This window comes from Oenanthe melanoleuca, chromosome 19 (genome assembly GCF_029582105.1).
Source record: "Oenanthe melanoleuca isolate GR-GAL-2019-014 chromosome 19, OMel1.0, whole genome shotgun sequence".
Classification (NCBI taxonomy): domain Eukaryota; kingdom Metazoa; phylum Chordata; class Aves; order Passeriformes; family Muscicapidae; genus Oenanthe; species Oenanthe melanoleuca.
Window position 1 is genome coordinate 2,174,153 of NC_079352.1, and position 18,317 is coordinate 2,192,469.

Below are 18,317 nucleotides of genomic sequence, written 5' to 3' on the forward strand. Positions count from 1 at the left end.
GATATTAAATATCAAGAGCAGGCAGCCTCGATTTCCGTAATTTTTCCTCTTATTATGTCCACAGTGCCAGGACAGGGGATGCTGCTTTGCCCTGGGTCAGGGCTGTGCCCAGCTGTGCCACAGGCAGTTGCAAGTTGGTCACATGCACAGTTTCCTAACTGGAGATAAGGTGGAAAATTGCCAGAGCATTTGTAAAAATTATCAGCTTTAACATGACCCAACACTTGGGTCAGTAGAGCAGAGATCAGGAGCAATGGTCACTAAAATCTCCCTGTGCCCCATTTGTGTCAGGGTGGGCACAAAAGGAACATGGTTCCCCTGGGTGATCTCCATCCCCTCTAACTATTATTGTGACTTTTAGAGGCTCTCAGACCTGATCAGCAATCTGGCAGATCAATGGGCTCAGAATCAGTTTGTTTCTGACATGGGGTAATCCTGAGTTTGGCTCTGCTGCCAGCCCTGTGCATGCAACCATCAGGATTAGGGTTGAGAACTATTGGGATATTTTATTTTCCTGCTGCCTTTCTGAAGTCCAACAAGAGGCTCAGCTGGGTTTTTGCTGCTCCCCTACCACAAGTTCTGCAGGATTGTCCTGGCACAGCCCAGCTTGGGCAGACACTGCTGGTCCTGGCTTGGAGCAGTTAAACCATCCTTTGTGGCCAGAAACTTTAATTTTTTTTCAGAGGGGGCACTTTCAGCTTTGAGATATTTAAGTTGAAGAAGTTAATTCACTTTAAGTAAGTTTACTTTGCAAGGGGAGGATATCATTGTAGTATTTTTGGCCACTGCTTGAAAATTCCTCTAACCCTTTACTATAATAAGCAAATTGAGCAGATTAAAGACACATTATGCTGCCAAATGGTTTTTCTACACAGGGTGACATATATTTTTTCTGTGGAAAAGGTTGTGGGGGTTTTTGTGAGCTGCTATGCTTTTTTTAGCACTTCCTGTTTTATTGTGTTTGAAGTGTCTTTGTGGTGACCTGTTGGGGTAAGATTCTTCCATATGGAAGTGTTTCTTCAACTTTTAATCATTTTGTTTAAAAAAAAAAAAAAGGTTTTAAATCCGATTTGCAGATGTCTCTGGTTTTGTTCGCGGAGAGCTTGTCCAACTCACTGCAGTGTTGTAGAAATGATGAATTGTTCATCCACAACGTGATGGTGACATCCACAGAGTTGCACTCTCAGAATTCCTTCTTTAAAATCTATTTTAAATATCTGTAGAAAAGCTTTTGTTTGCCTTTTAATGTATTTTTCTCTTTGAAACCCTGCCTTCCCTGAATGCCTTGGCAAAACTCCTGTTGGTTTTGGTGGAACTGGGATTTCACCAGTAGACCCCTGACTTGCTTGCAGGCATCTCTGAAATGAAGTAATATCAGGATAACAAGCAAATCTGTGTCTGTTCCTGGAGAAAATCAAGCTGGAGTTTTACGAAGGGTCAAAAAAAAGTTACAAGTTTATTTTTAAGTCTACAAGACAAAACCATTAAAGCACAACAGAGTGCAGATTCCCTGGGCTCTTACTGGGCTCACCAGGTCATAACTGAGACCAGGATTTGGACCACTGGAGTTGTGCTGTAGCTGAGTCCTGTTTCCTATTAATTCTGACACTGACATCTGAATTTCAGATTCTGCCTTGTTTAGGCTCAATCAGTGCATCCAGCAGCTCAGGACCTCTCTGGAGCTGCCTTGCAGGGGGGTGAGGGCAGAGCTGGAGCTGCTGGGCACAGTGTGTTCCCCAGGCAGGCAGGGATGCCCACCAGGCATCTCCAGACTTCCCCTCTGCATCATACCCCTGATGTTTCACCCTGAGCAAAACTGGCTTTGACAGTGTTTTTGAGCCCACATGTGAATACCACATGTTGAGGTCTCATGTCTGCAGTTTCACTCCTAATTAAGTGTAGATGTAAGTACTGGGTATCCTTTAAGGTCTTTGGCTCTCTGCAATTCACCACAAGCATCTAATTCCCACTTCCTTTGTCTTGGACCTGTTATTTATAGGAGAAGGGTAGGTGGACTTGGTGCTTACAAGTCTGTTGGATTATGATGTTTCTGTAGCTGTCATCTTGTCAAGGGTCCTGCAGAAATTTTTTAGTTTATTGGGAGTAAAACCCCTCCTGTGCCAAAGGCTGGCCTGAGGTCTGTGCACCATTTAAGTCCTGCTAAGCCCTGAAAATGGGTCTTAAATGTTATATTGGCCTTCTCAACACAGAGGTGAACTGCACTCTGTGTGAGCAGTGAGATTTCCAGTTCAGCTTAAGGCTATTTGTCTCTGCTGCTGTGAGAATTAGGATGGGGTCTCTGAACCTGCTGAAAACTTTTGATGCTCATCCTCCAGAAGCCAGGGCCTTGCAGCTCTCTGACCTAACAACAGCAGAGTCTGGAAAAAGGCAGCTTTTTGATGTAGATGGGCACAGTACTCATCTGGTTTGGATTTTCAAGGTGTTCCAGAGTCATATTGTTAACTACAGGGGGTCTTCTGTGAGCAGCAGTATGCACTGACTCACTGCTCAGACCTCAGAGCATTCCCAGATATTTATTTTTGGAAAACTAAAGTCAGGTAGCTCCTGTGTATTAGACAGATGGAGAAATTGAGGCATAGGATGGACAGGTGAGTTCCCTGGGCTGGGCAGAGCAGTCTCAACAAGACTCTGACATAAAGCTGGGAAGTTATTTTACTCTGATTTCCACAGTATTCAGAGCGTGTTGGAAACATTTCCAATAAATAAATCCTTACAACTGTATTTGCATGTCCCCAGAAAAGATCATACTGGTAAAACCTTCTCAGGTGATGCTCTGCCTTGTCCCACCTGATGAGCTGACGTGTTCAGCTTGGGGCATGGATTTGGCTCTGACTTTTGGAAAAGATGGAATTATGCCCATGAAGGTCATTGTCATCTCCAGACCTGGCAGGGCTTCAGGGGCTCAGGGGACAAGGTGCCTTCAGCTCAGTGGCAACTCTCCAGTTTAAATATTTCACCAAAACACCTCCAACATCTCCCAGTTCCTCAGTAGTTTCCTAACAGTGGCCAACTAGATGAAAATTAGCCAGTGTGTGGTTTGTAGAGCTGCAGAGGTCAAATGTCCTGCAGAAACAAGGTGCAAAGATGTTAATTCTCTCCTGGAATGGGAAGGCAGTTCTCTGCTCGATTGAGCAGAAAATGCAGGTGGGCTTAAACATCTCCATTTTTGCCTTCTGTTCTGAATGCAATTAAATAAAATCTGCTGTGATTACAGAGAGGATAACCAGCTTCCAGTGCAATCCCAAATCTCATCTTAGCACCAGTTATGAGGCAAACAGCCTGGGGAGGCTGCAAATGTCCTGGGCTGGTCCCTGCCCCATCTGTCCCCAGTGTGGGACACACAGGAAGCTCGCCCTGAACTTCTGTTCTCACACTTCTCCTCTTGGAATCTTGTTTTCCACTTTTTGGAGATTTGTGAAACATATGCCTTGGAGGCTTCCCAATTTTTTTTCACAGCAAGAAGAGAATTGCTCTCTGCGCTGTAAAAACTCTCACGAAAAAGCTCTCTCCTTTCTAAAGGACCTGCCTGGTGCAGCTCAGCAATTCCCATTTCTCATCACTTCACAGTGTATTTTATAGGGTATAAAAATGGTGTTATGATCCATGTTCCCAAACCTTGCCTCAGCTAGCAAGAACATCAATAAACATGGCTTGATAGACACCAGAGCTGCCCCGCTGCTCCCCCAGTGCTTTGAACGTGCCCTCACAGACTTTTGGAATCTATTCTCCTTGTAGGAAACTCCTCGTGCCTCTGTTGAGCTTTTAATGTATCAAAGGTAATAATTGTGACTTCTCCCAGGATACATTCCCAATCTGGTCACTTAATGTACTTAGAAATATTTCCTTTCCTTCATCTCACCTCTCCCAGGTTTTTTTCTCGTTCCTTGATTTAAATTAATCTGCAGATTGGGACACTGGTGTTACCTAGATCTGGCAAAAGGTTTTACTTCATTTCTCCCCCTTCCCTTTTCCTTTCCTCTCTATAAAGTTATTATTGTTATTTCTTTAGTTCACAGCTGAGATGATGGGTTGGAACAGCTTCACACTCCGTTCCAGGAAACTCTGTCTTTGTTCTGAGGCTTCCAGCTCCTTTCACCTTGATCTTTCAGCAAGGCACTAAAACATTTGGCAAGTTTTTATCGTGTTTTTTGCTGCTGTCCAGGGCTTTTGAGAGATTCCCCTTGGACAAGTTCCACCTTTGAGCTTGCCCACTGGAGGAAATACTTCCCCTTGAATTTGCACAGCCACATCATCACGGGTGCTGCATCACTCTCACATCTTCATTTGCTTCCTCACCTCCTTGGATTTGCTTCCCTCTGCTTTAAAGTCAGTTTTTCCTGCTGGTTCCTTGAGCTGCTGGGAGGGTGGTTGGAGCTGGAGCAGCACTGGATGCAATGGGCTCACAGATCCTCCCCAAAGGAGGCATTCTGCAGGCTGCAGAGAGCAATTCCCTCTGCAAACCATCAGTGCTTTCACTCATCATTTTAGTCTGGAAAAGGTATGGGATCAGCTTCTACCTGAATTGTATCAGTCTTCCTAATAATCAGCTTTCTTTTCCACATTAAATTCCCCAGAAACTTGTGATTAGCCCCACTTGTGAGAGTTCACCACAGCTTAATTCTACTGTAAAACTGTCAGCAGTGATTTTCTTGTTTAAAGACAGATTTTGGTTCTAGTACAGAACTACTTCTTGCTAAATTCCTTTTCAACCAAACACTCTTGTCATTTCTCAGCCATTAAAGACAATAAACTCCATCTTTGGATTTTTACATGCTGAACTTAGTTTATAATGATGGATACTTGTTTATAACACACTGAAGATTTTTGTTAGCTTTCTGGCATAAAAATTGGAATCTTCTCTTTTGATTCGTGGTTATTAGTAGCAGGTTTATCCTTTCAAATATGTACAAGCCATGATTTAAGTGGAATATTTATTGTCCACAAGAATGGTAGACTGCAGCTCTCAGAATCCATCTTGCCTTTGCAAACAGCATCTTTATAATCACCAAACTATTCTCGTGGGCTGCAGCTGATCTTGCAGCAGGATTTAGGTGTTGCAACACAGAAAGTCTCAGTCACAGTGCTGGTTTTTGATGTTTTGGTCCATGAGGAGAGACCTGGGGCACCTCTCCCCTGTGTTTTGGGGCAGCTCCAGCTCCAGGTGTGATGATCCCACATTTCCTGGTATCTTTGAGTTGTTATAATGTGTGTTTTGAAGGTGCTGTAAAGCTCAGGACCCCCTGGGGAAGTGGGAGGTGAGAAACACCCACTTGGACCCTCCTAGGGCAGAGCCACAGTGATGTGAAAACTCAAATGGTTCTTCCCAGATCCAGGGAAATCTGTTGGGTCAGGAAGGGATTTGGGGTGCCATGGTTTGGATTTTTGGATTTTTCAAAATCTCCCCTTCTTCCCTCTGTCTGTACCAGGTGACTTCTGGTGGAATGGCCCAACCCAAATGACATTAGAGGTTTCATTCCATCATAAATCAGAGCAAAGCACGTCCTTGCCATCAGTGCTCCAAAATGGGGTTTATTGAAGGAAGGAAAAAAAATTTACTATATAAATCCAGTTCTTATCCTTCCAACTTAGGGCACACTGTGATTCAACAACATGAATTATCAGACTTTCCTCTGAAGTGTGATTTGGGTTGATGCACCAAATTTCATCTTTTCTCTGGTTTTGTGGGAAGAAAAGTAAGAAAGAAGAAGGAAAATCTGCCTTTTAATTCATCCCCATTAGGGTGGTGCCCTCCAGGCACACCCTTCCAGTCACCTCTAGTGATTTCTGTAGCAGGAGGTCAGCACTGTTGTCAAGTGCTAAAATGCTGTTGTCACTCAAGGCAGTCAAAGACCTTGTGTGACTTTTCTGAAGTTTTTACTTATTCCTGAAAGCTTTGCTGTCAGCCAGAGCAGGGAGCCACGGCTGCCTGGCTCCTCTTTGCACTTGGAGTCGCTGCAGCCAGGGTGAAGCTTGGGGAAGGGTGAATCCCCTGCCCTTTGAGCTGAGCCTGTGCTGAGGATGAGAGGGAGATGAGTTAAGTGACTGAAAGCCTCAGGCTGGGATGTGCCAGCTGTGATCATTTTTTCACTCCATCATCTCACCTTGCCACGTCGCTCTGCCTTATCCAGCCACCAGATGCCTGATGGATAACACAAGTGACAAGGGCAAAACCTCCTCCATGGATGCACAGCAAAACTTCAGGGGCTGCTGGCTCCTGCCCAGCTGTGTCCTGCCTGGCTGCAGTGAAATCCCTGCCTTGGATGGGCTTTGGGAGGAGATCAGACCTTGGTGCTGTGAGTTCCCAAGTGCTCTGGCCATGCTCCAGCAGCACACTTAAGCACACACTTAACTCTCAACATATATACTCCCATTGAAGTCACTGGGGCTGTTTGCATGCTTAAAAGTGAGTATATGCTTAAGCTGGCTCAGAACCAGAGGTTCCAGTGCTTTGTAGGTCCAGTCCTTGCTGGAGCTCAGATAATTTGCTCGTGCAGCTTGGCACACGCTTTTAATGAATTCAGAATCCGGCCAAAAAAATTTATCTTCCCTGACTTGGAAAGGATTACAAGGAAACAATTTGAAGGTTTTGTTGAGATTTTATTACTTTCTAAACATAAAATTTCACGTTTCTCTGTAGTCCTTAAAGAAACACATTTTTCTAGAGACTTGGAGGGAGCAATTTCCAAAATGCTCAGTGCTGTTGGAAGAGTACCTGGGATGTGCTGCCTGGCCAGGGCAGGAGTGGCTCTGGAGGTCCCATCCATGTTTTCACACCTTGTAGGAAGATGTGGCATTGTCCTCAGGCAGAAGATTTCATTTTGGTCACCTTGGTGAATTACTTAAACCTCAATGTTCCAGCTCTGCCCTGGTGTAAGCAATAAAATTCTCTCTCTCAGCCCTGAAAACTCCTTTTGCCTCAGTGCTTTAGGTGTATTTTGTAACCTCTTCTCCATTCCCTGGGCACAAACCAGCAGGAAAAGTCACCCTGTGACCAGTTCCCAAACACCCAGCGAGTGCCTGGTGTTTGCAAGTGAGATTTCTTTATCCCATGTCCAAGCAGTGATTAGACAGTAGCTTGGAACCAGCGTGCACATTATCTCTCAGTGAGGTAAGACAAATAAATTACAGCTTGGAAGCCTCGAGTAGGATCACTGATCCACCTTAGGAAAATATTTTGGTTTCTGTTTATAAGTCAGCTGGGTTGTGAAATGTTTCATCTGGGAAAGGTGATATGAGACCAGAGAAATATTTGCTCTTATAATGCAAGAAATATTCCAGTTTGTCCCTTAATGGGTTGTTAGTGATATAAACCAAATTTCTTGTTTCCGGAGCCTCGGTGCTCAGCTGCTTCCCCAGATGCTCTGCTCTGAGCTCTCCTGGCTGACAAGAAGCTGCCCATTATCTCCCCTTGTTTGTGAACATCCCTCAGGCTGCAGATTACTTACAAAGAAGGAATGACCCAAAGGCCAGCAGAGTTCTGTGTCTCTGGCAGCCTGGGTGTGCTGTGGGGAGGATGCTGAGGGTGCTGGGGCAGGGTTTGGGCACAGAGCCACATCCATCCCTGCTGTGCAGCTCCATCCACTGGGGCTGGCATGGGGAAACCTTCACCCCTCCTTTGCAGCAGGTTTCCAAAATCCAGCATCCCCAACATTCAGCTGCAGATGAACTGTACCCACGATGAACTTGGCCTTTCCACAGTCTCAGTTGCTATTACACAAGAAGGAGTCTCCTGTTACAATTTGAGTGATATATTAGTACAAAGCACAGTTCCAATGTTTTTTCACCACTTGGATTTTTTTTTTTTAATTCAAATGAAACAATCAGAATTAAATTCCTTGGCTCACACAGTCACCACTAAGTCTCAAGCAAGATGACAAATCCACACTTGTGTCTTGAAGTGTAACACAAGATCTCAGTTATCCCAAAAACCCTGATGAGTTGTCAGATCTTTCCTTACTTGTGGGTAAATGTGAGCCTTTTCTAATCCATTATGTGTCCTCTGTACATGTGTATATAGCTATGCATTTGCACATGCCATGAGATTGATAATAAGGAAGATAAATCTGTTTTCTTAAGGGAAGTAATATATTATTCCAGCCCCTGCAGTGGAATTGGCATCTTTCTACCTCGTTAAGACAGGGTATGACTGCAAACCTCTTCCCAAGAGTTCAGGAATGACTTGGCATATAAAGAAATAAGGATCATTATGTGGTGTCACAGAAATACCAGATGTATCCTTCCTGCATCTCACACAGCGTTTTCTCCACCAAAGCCAACACAAAAGGCTGCAGCATCCTGAAATCACCACTTTTATTTCGAGGAGAAGTCAAACAAAATAAAGGCTGGTCTAAAAAAGCCTCCACTGAGATTTAATGGAATTCACTGTGTGTTTAAATTTCCTAGGCATTGTTGAAAATCTCAATAATCATCTTATTGGAAGCTCAGCTAAGTCATAGATTTTCGGAGAGTGGGAAATTTTACTAGGAGAAAAAAAAAACAAAAAAAAAAAAACCACATTACTGGATTTTCTAATTTTAACCAGGACTGAGAATTATAAGTATGTGAATACCACAAGAAAACATTTCCAACCTTGCAAAAACTAAAAAGTGCTGAAGATCTTTAGTGAATCCTTTTTTAATGAAATTTCCAGACCTGGAGGTTGAAAGAACATCAGGTGAAGCTTTTTTGCTGTGCAGATTCATACCTGGTAACTCAGGCTTGTGCAGAGCTCTGGGTTCTTCAGGACACTCTGCTTTATGCCAGGATTAAATATAAAGAAATGTTAATCTCTGAGGGGGTTTGGGACTGGTTGGAGCATTCTTGATTTTTTCCAGGCACTCTGATTCTGTACAGCGTTAAAATATGCACGAATCTTCCTGTTAAAAGGGGAGGGGAAAAGTTTTTACTTGGAAATTAATTTTATTACAAAGAGCTATTTTGTTTTCAAAATCATTATAGCATCCAGTTATACTGTAGATTCCATCTCTTTTTGCTTATAGGCAGCTAAATGTTGGAAAAGTAGTCTCAGCTGATTTTTCAGTGTGCTGTGCTCCTCTGGCTGGGGGTGAGCTGCACCTTCTCTGTGCTGGCAGCACCCACCTGTGCCCACCTGTTCCCCAGCCCCTTGTGTTGTTCTTTAAGGGAAGATGACAAAGTCTTGTGCTTCTGGTACTGCAAAATACTAAAAAATTCTGGCACCAGGACATGAATTCCCCTGTTGACACCAAGCGCGCGTTTCGTTGCGTTTTCTCTTTTGAAGCCCTGCTTTGGATGTTTGTCACATCCTGCCTCCAGTTTTTAAAGCATCCCATGTCCTTGCACTAAACTCCACGCCCTGGGGGAGCCAGGAGCTCAGCAAGGGCTGCAGGAGCTCCTGGCAGGGCTGGGGGGGGGCTTTGGGGGGCTCCCTGCAGCTTTTGGGGTCGCGGGGGCTGCGTTTGGGGCCCCTGGTTTGGTGGCCAGGTGTGCTGGCAGCAGGGATCTGCAGTTGGATGGCATCTGACAGGCACTGGGAGCATTCAAGGCAAAGGCAGAGTTTAATAAATACACTTAATCATTTATGTTTTGACCTTAGCCCAGACTCGTAGTCAGACACAGAAAGCAGAGAGTTGGAAATGCACTTTGTCAAGGCTGCTCTGGCAAAGCAGGGCAGCCCCGCTCTGAGGAAAGGCAGATCCTTCAGAAAGGAGAGTAAAAGGTCAGGACTAATCCAAAAGGACAAGCAGTGTATGTCTGTGTGTATATTGGGTTTCACATATGAAATCCAGTCATGATAAATCTGATGGCTTTAGAAACATCTACTTTGATTAATGAAAACATAGTTCCCATAGACCACGGGTTTCATACTTCAAAGTTCCCCTGGATTTAGGACCTTAGGTTTTGCTTATTCATATAACATGCAGGAAACTATTTTTAAATGAATAAGGGAGTATAAAAAAAAAAATTTTTAGAAGGCAAATGTTTCAACATCAGTGGTACAGATAGGCTGGATAATAAGGAGCAAAATTAACAAACAACAGACATTTTATTATGCATTTTACAATAATGTTTACATTCTTTTCTCTATATTTGTTTTTCCTTGAAAAGATTTATGTATTTATAAAAATATCTCGCTGCTCCAGCTCTGAAAATTGCAGCCTTGCTCACATTTGAAAGTCTTCAAGGACGGCTGGGATGGCTGGCTCTGCTCCTGACCATCCCAAATCTCCCCAGCCCCAGGTTAACCCCTTGTGCAGGAGCAGATTGGAGTTTATTGGGATGTGAGGAGGAGGAGGAGGGTGGGATGGTCCCTAAGGACCTGCACCACCATGCTGGCATCACCAGCACTGCCTGGGCCACTGTCCTGAGTTTGTGGCCACGTGGGCAGTGCTTTGGGATGCTTCCCAACATCCATCCATGGAGCCGCAGGTCTGCCCCAAACTCATCTCAAATCCTGACAGAGGAATAAACAGCACTTTTGTTTACAAGTCTGTGCTGCTGAGGAGGGACCAGCAACTTCTCAGCCTCACTTAGCCAAGAGTTCAAAGGCATTTGGAAGTGTTGGTTGCCTGTGGGACCGGGTACCCTGGCTGAAGGCTCCATTAATTAAATGCACTCACAGGATACAGAGCTGGTGAGTAATGTCCTGTTTATAGCAGAACTGTGAGTGGTTCTGGAAAAAAAGAAACTCTGTGGGAGGGAAGATGACAGGGAGCAGAGTCACTCCAAAGGCTGTGGTTTCCAAAGGCAATAATTAACACTCACACCTTGGAGTAGCAGTGTTCTGTCCCTTGTTCACTGGTGTGAGCTGTGCACAGGAGGGGACCAGCAGCACGTGCCCTGAGCACAGACCCACCAGGTCCAGGGCAGCTCAGGGAGATGCTGCTTCTCCACACTCAACTAAAGAATGTGCCCAGATTCCCCTTCCAGTGCTCAGAGCATTCCCACTGGAATCACAGAGTTATGGAAGGGAATTGGCAGAGCCTGTAGGAAAGTTCAGCCTTTCATGTTCAAACGAGGGATGTTAGAGTTTGTTCAGTGCTGTGGGTGAGGAGTTTCCATGTGCTGGTTCCTCACCCACTCCTGTTCCTGGGAGCTCCCTGTGCTCACCAGTGCCAGAGTCCCTTCAGAGCCCACTCCTGCTTCTGAGAAGGCCAGGAGAAACAGGAGGGGTGATGGGCAACCCTTCTGTCCCTCTTGGTTCACCCCAGGGTCCAACATCATCCCATTGATCAGGATGCATCTTTTAGCAATTAAAATTAACAGCTCCTTTCCCCTCTGTTATTTTTGCTCACACGTATGTTGCAATATGCAAGGTGAGGCTCAAAACTGTCAAGCTCTTTAATAGAACCATTACTGTATTTTTGGAGAACGTTCTCTTTTTGATTTACTGTTCCTTAGAAGACAGGAAATGGAGCTACTTGATTTCATATTTTAAACAAAGCCGTCCAGAGGTTTAATGAAAAAAATTTCCCCTGGCTTTTGAATTAAAGGACTATGGTGAAAGATTTAGCTGAGCTATTTTGACTTAGAAAAATAACACACTAGAAGCATTAAAACATTTTGTAAAAATACTTTTTTACTACTAGATTTTTTTTTTTCAGAGAAGAAAAGAAATTTCTCTGGTTTTCTCGCTCTTGGTGGGGCTGTGAAATGAAAAGACATTTCCAAGGGTTTGGGTGGGTTTTCTTTTCCTTTCTTCTGTAGAATTTATTTTGCTTTTATATTAAAAGCCTTGAAACAATTGCAATGCTAAAGACAAATCCTGTGTGTCTAAGCAGGGTAATTTGGTGTGAGTAATGACAGAAGCCTTTGCCATTAATAAAATGCAAGATATGTTAAGCAGAAAGATGGGAACCTGATTCTGCTCCATCAGCAGTGGCAACAGAAGGGTGGTGCTGCTTGAGAGGCAAATGTCTGTGGAAAGAGAGAAGTGGGAGATTGATTTCAGGCAAAAATTAAAGTTTTATTAGGAAAAGTCTGTGTATGAAGCAGAATTAGCTCAGAGCATTTGGGCTGGAACTGCTAAACAAAGCACTTTTGATCTATATGGTCAAGACAAGGGTCCTGCTTGTTCCATTTGGGTGGATTTGGGGTTCTGGGATGGTGCTTGAACATCATATAGAGGAGGCTGATGATCATTCCCACCCAGCTTCATCCTCAGTAAATAAAGGAGAAGTGAGTGTTCTGCTTGAGAGCACTGTGCTATAGGATGAAATACTGACACAATTTTAAGTCAATAAGATTTTTCTTCGGTGATTTAATGAGATTTCACCAGGATTTCAGCAGTAATTGCTAGACTCACATAATGCCTGCTCTGCTCACCCTTGAGTTGTTCCTGAATGAATTGCTCCTTTTAGGTGGAACCTGCTCCCAGCCAGAGCTGGATCTGGGCTGGGGGCACACAGGGGAGTCTGGGCTTCACACGTCAGGGGCTGCTATTGGTGCCTGTCAGGAGGGTTTCAGCAGCCTGTCAGCCTGCCTCCCCTAACCCTCAGTGATCCTGGAATCAGCAGGGGCTTTCTCAGCCCCTGGTGCTGTGGTTACATTCTGGTTTTGGCAATTCTGAGAGCAGGACGCTCCACCGAGGTTTATTTGTAAACTCCTCGCTGGCCTGAGATGGGGAATTTGATACTTTATCAAGTGAGATACTGGGATTGAAAAGGGGAGAGTGAGGCAACCAGGAGGAGAGATTACAATATAATAAATAGCAGAGATAGGGTGAGCTGCTATCAGTGGAAGTTTAATGCCATTAGCCTGTGTGCTGTTGGGAATGATGTGTGCAGGGAATGATGCAGGCAGGGCAAAGCACCCAAAGGCTCCTGGCAGCAGCCAGCCCATTGCCAGGTCACACACTCCAGAGTCACTTTCCAAGGTGTAAAAATACCCAGAACTCAATTCTGCCTTGAAAAAAATATTTAATTATTTTATTCTATACATGTGCTGTCTGCTGATGCACCAGCAAGAGGAACAGGAAGGTCTGTGGCAATAAATCTTGTTTTTCCTGAAACAGTTTTGTTTCATATCAGAGAGGGACAGAGCCAGGAATTTACAGGAGGAAAGGACCTGTGTGCTCAAGCAAGGTCCCATTTTCTACTGAATAACCTCAGTCACACTCTGAGTGTTCAGCTTTACCTGGAACCCATTTTATCAATGTCTGTAGTGAAATTAGGGGGAATTTGTGGCTTCCACTGCAGCACAGAGCAGATGATGGTGCAAGGACCTCCTCTGCCTGTTACAGGCAGAGTGATCACCCACGAGCTGCAGTGGTGGCTGCTGGATCCCAGCTGGATGTCTGGATATCAATGGACTTGCCAGATGTGCACTGCTACCACAGAGAAGGAGTGAAAAGGGAGGAAAGATAAAACTACAGCTTCCCCAGGCCTACATTTTTTTTACAAGCAAACTTTCAGTGCAGTTAATCCCTCTAACCTGCATTTGCATTAACACTTGCAGCCTCACACGTTGCTCCTAAGAAGTTTTGGCAGCTCCTGGCCCTGATTGCAGAGGTAACACTGCACTTGTCTCCTTTGCTCTCACTCAAGGATCTCAGGAGCCAGAGCCCAGCTCTCCATGAAGTTTCTCCCTGTACACACAAGCAGGCATCTTGGCAGAGCTTCAAAAGCCATTTGCCTTATTATTCATATGTCTGCTTATAGGAGCAGAAATGCTCCCATTTCTCACTTTTGGAATAAGGGCTGACACCAGGAAAGAGGAGATTTCTCATCTCTGGCACAGCCCTGCAAACCTGTGGGAGCTCATCATGTCCCTGCTGCTTCCCTGAGGTTTGGGAAGCAGGTTTCAAAATCTCCCTGGTCACTCTCAGGATACATGAACAGCTCTGTCAAAAACTGCTGAAATCCGTGAGGTCTTGGAGAGGAGATCTCAGGGCTGCATGAAACTGTAGAAAGATGACTTGGGGAGAAAAAAAAAAAAAAAAGCTTTTAAAAAACCCCCAAATTTTGCTTTTCCTCCTGCCTTTAGGAGAGCTGACATCATGAAAATGCTGTAGAGATTTAAACATCATCGAAATTACTTCGCCTCCTCCCTGCATTTTCTCAAACAAGCTTCAAGAACCCTCACTTTAAAACAAATTAGCAGACTGGAGCAACCTTATAAATCCAGAGAGCCATTAAAAGTTGAAATATTTGGTCATTCCTCCTCTCGGTTTAAACTGGGATTCATCCAGAGTTCAAGTGCGTGTATCACACGAGAGCCACGGTCCCGTTTTGTAGAGGTCCATTTCAGTGTTGATGGTTTTCTAGTGCCAGGAATCCACTCTGCAGCCAGGCCAGGAGATAAATCAGCACCGATGAAATTCAGGAGCCAGGAGTCACCGCTGCAGCCCATATAAATCCCTGCATGCCAGCCCTGGCGCTTGTGTCCGTGCCATTAGGGTTGCAGTTATCAGCCCTCTTTGCCGGTGCAGGGCTGAGCTGGCTGCCCGAGTGTTTACCAGCCTTATCAGCGGCTGCTTTGGGCGTTATCAGAGGAAGGGCCGCCTGCCGCGGGGCTTGGTCTCTCACCCTTTCTATTACCACCTGTCAGTGGCAGGGAGTGTGCTGTGAAGCTGTACAGTCACAGACTACAAGTGTAGATAGTTTCTGACGGCTGATCAAAGGGGAAAACCAAAGGCCTGATAACAAGGACGTGTTTCATGTACTTTTAACTCTGAGAAACATTGGCATTTGCATTTTTTCCCCTCGCTAGGCTGGCAGAAACCAGGCACAATAAACGCTGCATATTCAGTTACCTAATAGTGGAGTAAATGGTATGTGCTTGAAGCAACAAAGCATAACTGTAATCTTGTTCCAAGTGGGAATGATTTAAGTAAGCCTTTGCAGAAGACTTGCCGTATAATAAAGGAGAATAATTTTAATTTGTACTTTGAAGTGATCCTGAATTCAGAATCTAATCTTTGCATTCGGCAGAACATCATACCCTGCTGTGAATGAGGTAATAACTGCAAGTCAAGGAATTATTTGAAGGATCTTTTGTAGGTACGTGCACTCCCTCACAGGAGCCAGAGACTTCAGTAGGGGCTGCTGGTGAAAGAGCCTCTGTTAGAGCACGTTGGACCTAAAACTTGCCAGTGCAGGAGCAGAGAAAACCCACAGATATCCCAGACTGAGGGAAGGGATCCATTTGTTCCTTCCTCAGACACAAGGCAGCTCTGCCTCTTCTGTTTCAGAGCAAGAAAGGGATTTTAGATAAAATTTCTGCCCATTAGCAAAGACAAAATGACGAGATGAGGACAAGGAAGAAGCATCTCAGCAGCACCCAGTGGAAGCCTAATCAACTTCAAAATCAATTCCTAGTTGTCTAACATAAAATTGCATGCATGCCATTCACATTTGTGTTATTGTGCTGCTTTCCTGACTCTCACCAGCGTGAGACCAGAACTGGGTCTGTATTTTAATTTCACCTTTTTGATCACAGCTGCTTGGTCGAAGTTGGTTCATATCTGAGTTCTGCCGTGCTGCACCGGTAACCCCAACACTTTAACTGGGGTGCCAAAATCAGCTTTTCATGCTCCCAAAGCTCATCCCGCGCAGGAGGTGTCCCACACGTTGCTGTTTGCTGCTGCAGGTGCCCTGGAGCGGAGCGTGACGCTGCTGGAGGTGTGCGGGAGCTGGCCCGAGAGCTTCGGCCTGCGCCACATGTCCTGCGCGGAGCACGGCGAGGAGGGGCTGCGCGAGCGCCTGGCCGACGCCATGTGCGAGTCCCCCAGCAGGGACATGGTGGGATCAGGAACAGGTACAAAGAAGAGGTGTGATCAGAGATCACGTACATCTCACCCAATGGTGATTTTTTAATTTTTTTTTTTTTTTTTTTTTTTTTTAATAAGTTTCGCTTTTGCTTTTCTCTCCGCGCTTCTCTCTCTCTCTCTCTCTCTCTCTCTCTGTCTCTGATTAATTGACTTTTGTGGAGATCTCAGTGGGAAGTTAGTGGTAGATCACATAAACACAGTCTGAGATATTGGCACATGAAGCTTCCTTATCACATAGCTGTCCTGCATCCCCTCCTGTGCAGATTGCTGCCCTTGCCCACCCTCCTCCAAACAATGCCATAATCACACATCTCCTCATTTTCTGTCCTGAGCAGAGCCACTGTGGAGCGCTGGTTCTGTAATCCAAATTAATCCATCTTCATCAGTGTCCATTATATTGATAAATTGTATCATCTGTTTAAGTAAATGGAATGGCACATCACAGATTACACTGTCAGAAGGGGCCCCGTGGTAGGAGATGCTCAGAAATTAAAGTGCAGTTACTGTGGGTTTATTGTCTCCATTAATTTCAACTTGTTCCAAAAAGCACCTCCAGTAGAAACACCTCAGAGTGATGGTGGCCCCTAACATCAGCTGCCAACTCACTTGTCACTCTCCTGGCAGCTTGCCTGGGATGGCAAAAGAGGAGAAGCAGCAGGAAGGTGTGGGAATGCCAACCTATGGATCTTTCAGGAAGAACAGGAGCTGTCTTTTCCTTTTGCTCTTGCCCTCATCTATCACTGATGAGGGAGATTTGGAATGAGCAGAAAGGCCTGGCTGAACACTAAGGGTGGGTTTGCTGCAGCTCTGGGGCAAATCCTCACCAGCTTTTTGCCTTGGCCAAGACACTTCATGAGTCCACGACTCCAGAGCTCCACCAGTGCAGTGAGGATAGAGATGCCTCACATTGCTGGTGTGGACTTTAATCAGTTCATGTCTGTAAAGGGCTGGGAAGGTGGAAAAAGCAGGCTGTGAAAATAGAGAAGGGCACATATTTCATCACTTACTGACCCAGGCTGTGATCAGTGTGAACTTTGGGAGGGTATCCACTGCTGATAATGGGTCAGCACCTCTCAGGCTGTGTAAGGAAGGGGAAAGGTGAGGGGAATACCTCCTCTGAAAGCTGAAGCCTTCCAGATGTGCCAGGTTAGGGTGACTGAGTGCCCTGCAGACTTTGACAGTGTTATTATACTGTAAACCAAGAGCTTTGTCAGAGACAGGGCTCTGTATTTTCCTTCCATTTTCACCAAACCCAGCTGATGGCAGCGAGTGCCAACTTCTTTGGTATGAGATGAGGCTGGCAGTACTGCAGGTGTAAAGACAGAAAGGAGCTGTTTATAGAGATGCCATCACTGAGTTAATATTCATCCAGAGAGATTTCTCCCAGCCCTTGCTCCAGAGCCATAAATCTCCCTAATGAGTGTAAGGTAGATGCCATCTCAGAGCAGCGATTTTACGCAGCAATAATGAGTAACATGAGCACTGACCCAGCTCACCCCATCCCACCACCCTCCTCTCCCTGTCATTAACACTCTGCGTTGCCCTGCCTGTCGTGGGATTCTCTCCACCACTAACACACTTTATTCTCAGGATTTGGGCATGTGGTGACTCAGAGAGCAGCAGAGAAAACCTGGTGATAAGAGGGTGAACTCCCGTGCCCTTTCCACTTCCATCCCCTAACAGCTCTTGAGCTGTTCCTCTTTAGCAGACAGACAGAAAAAGTTCTCTCCTGCTCAGATGTACCTGGAGAGCTGCACTCAATGAGGGAGTGGTCTGGAGCTGGCTGCCAGCACCATTCCTCAGCCTGGGGAGCACAGGGAAGGGCTCACATCTGTCTGCTGCTTAATAAATGGGCAGAGATAAGTGTGGAGCTGCATTACCCTCACTTCAAAAAAGAGGTGTCTTTGTTGGCTCATAACAAGTAGGAGAGTTTTCATTTCCCCCAAAGCACTTACATCGTAACCAAGCTTGGCTGAACTGAATTATCCTTGAAAAAACTCAGTTTTCCTGCTTGGGTTGTCTGCTGCCCACTCACCACAGTGAACTGACAGCAAAGAGTTCAGCAGAAAAGGACACTGGAGGTTTGTTTGTTGGTGATTGATTTCTGTCTTGCTGCTTCTTTCAAAACCAGTGTTTATATTTCTGCATTGGACTCAAAATTGTGGAATTTGTAATCATTTTAATAATCCTAAAATAACTTAATTTATTCATACCTTTATGTTATGCATGCTTTAACCCCTGCTTGTGCTCCGAGGATTCTCTTCAGTCCTTAAATAGATTTTGCAGAAATTTAACAAGACTTGCAAAGTCTTACTCAAACTTCAGCACAAATTAATGAACATTTCTTGCTGGGAATGTGAAGATTTGTGCATGTGCAGTGCTGGGGTCCAATGTGTGGGCAAAACCTGGGCAGTAGGGTGGACAGTGAGACTTTGTCAAGTGCTCGACTGGTCCTGACATGCACTTAATGGCAAGAGATAAATAGATTCTTTTAATGCCTTAACTGTTAGGGCATAGCTGACACGTAGGTTTATATAGAAATCAGGGC

The 18,317-nt window shown here is 45.0% G+C and overlaps 1 protein-coding gene across 7 annotated transcripts in view; it reads left to right on the forward strand.

Annotated features, from left to right (window-relative positions):
- Positions 1-18,317, forward strand: part of BCAS3 (BCAS3 microtubule associated cell migration factor) — a 292,590-nt gene that overhangs the window by 256,682 nt on the left and 17,591 nt on the right. For 2 of the 7 annotated variants that reach the window (XR_008841832.1, XM_056506359.1), the window contains exon 23: positions 15,589-15,769. The exons of 1 other annotated variant lie outside the window; for it this stretch is intronic. Coding sequence is in view for 5 of the 6 variants with exons in the window: in XM_056506359.1 (XP_056362334.1) it covers positions 15,589-15,769 (181 nt within the window). In the remaining variant the exon portion in view is untranslated. Of the gene's footprint in view, positions 1-15,588; positions 15,804-18,317 lie in introns of all 7 variants that reach the window. 4 more of the 7 variants (XM_056506355.1, XM_056506356.1, XM_056506353.1 and 1 more) reach the window with 2 other exon arrangements.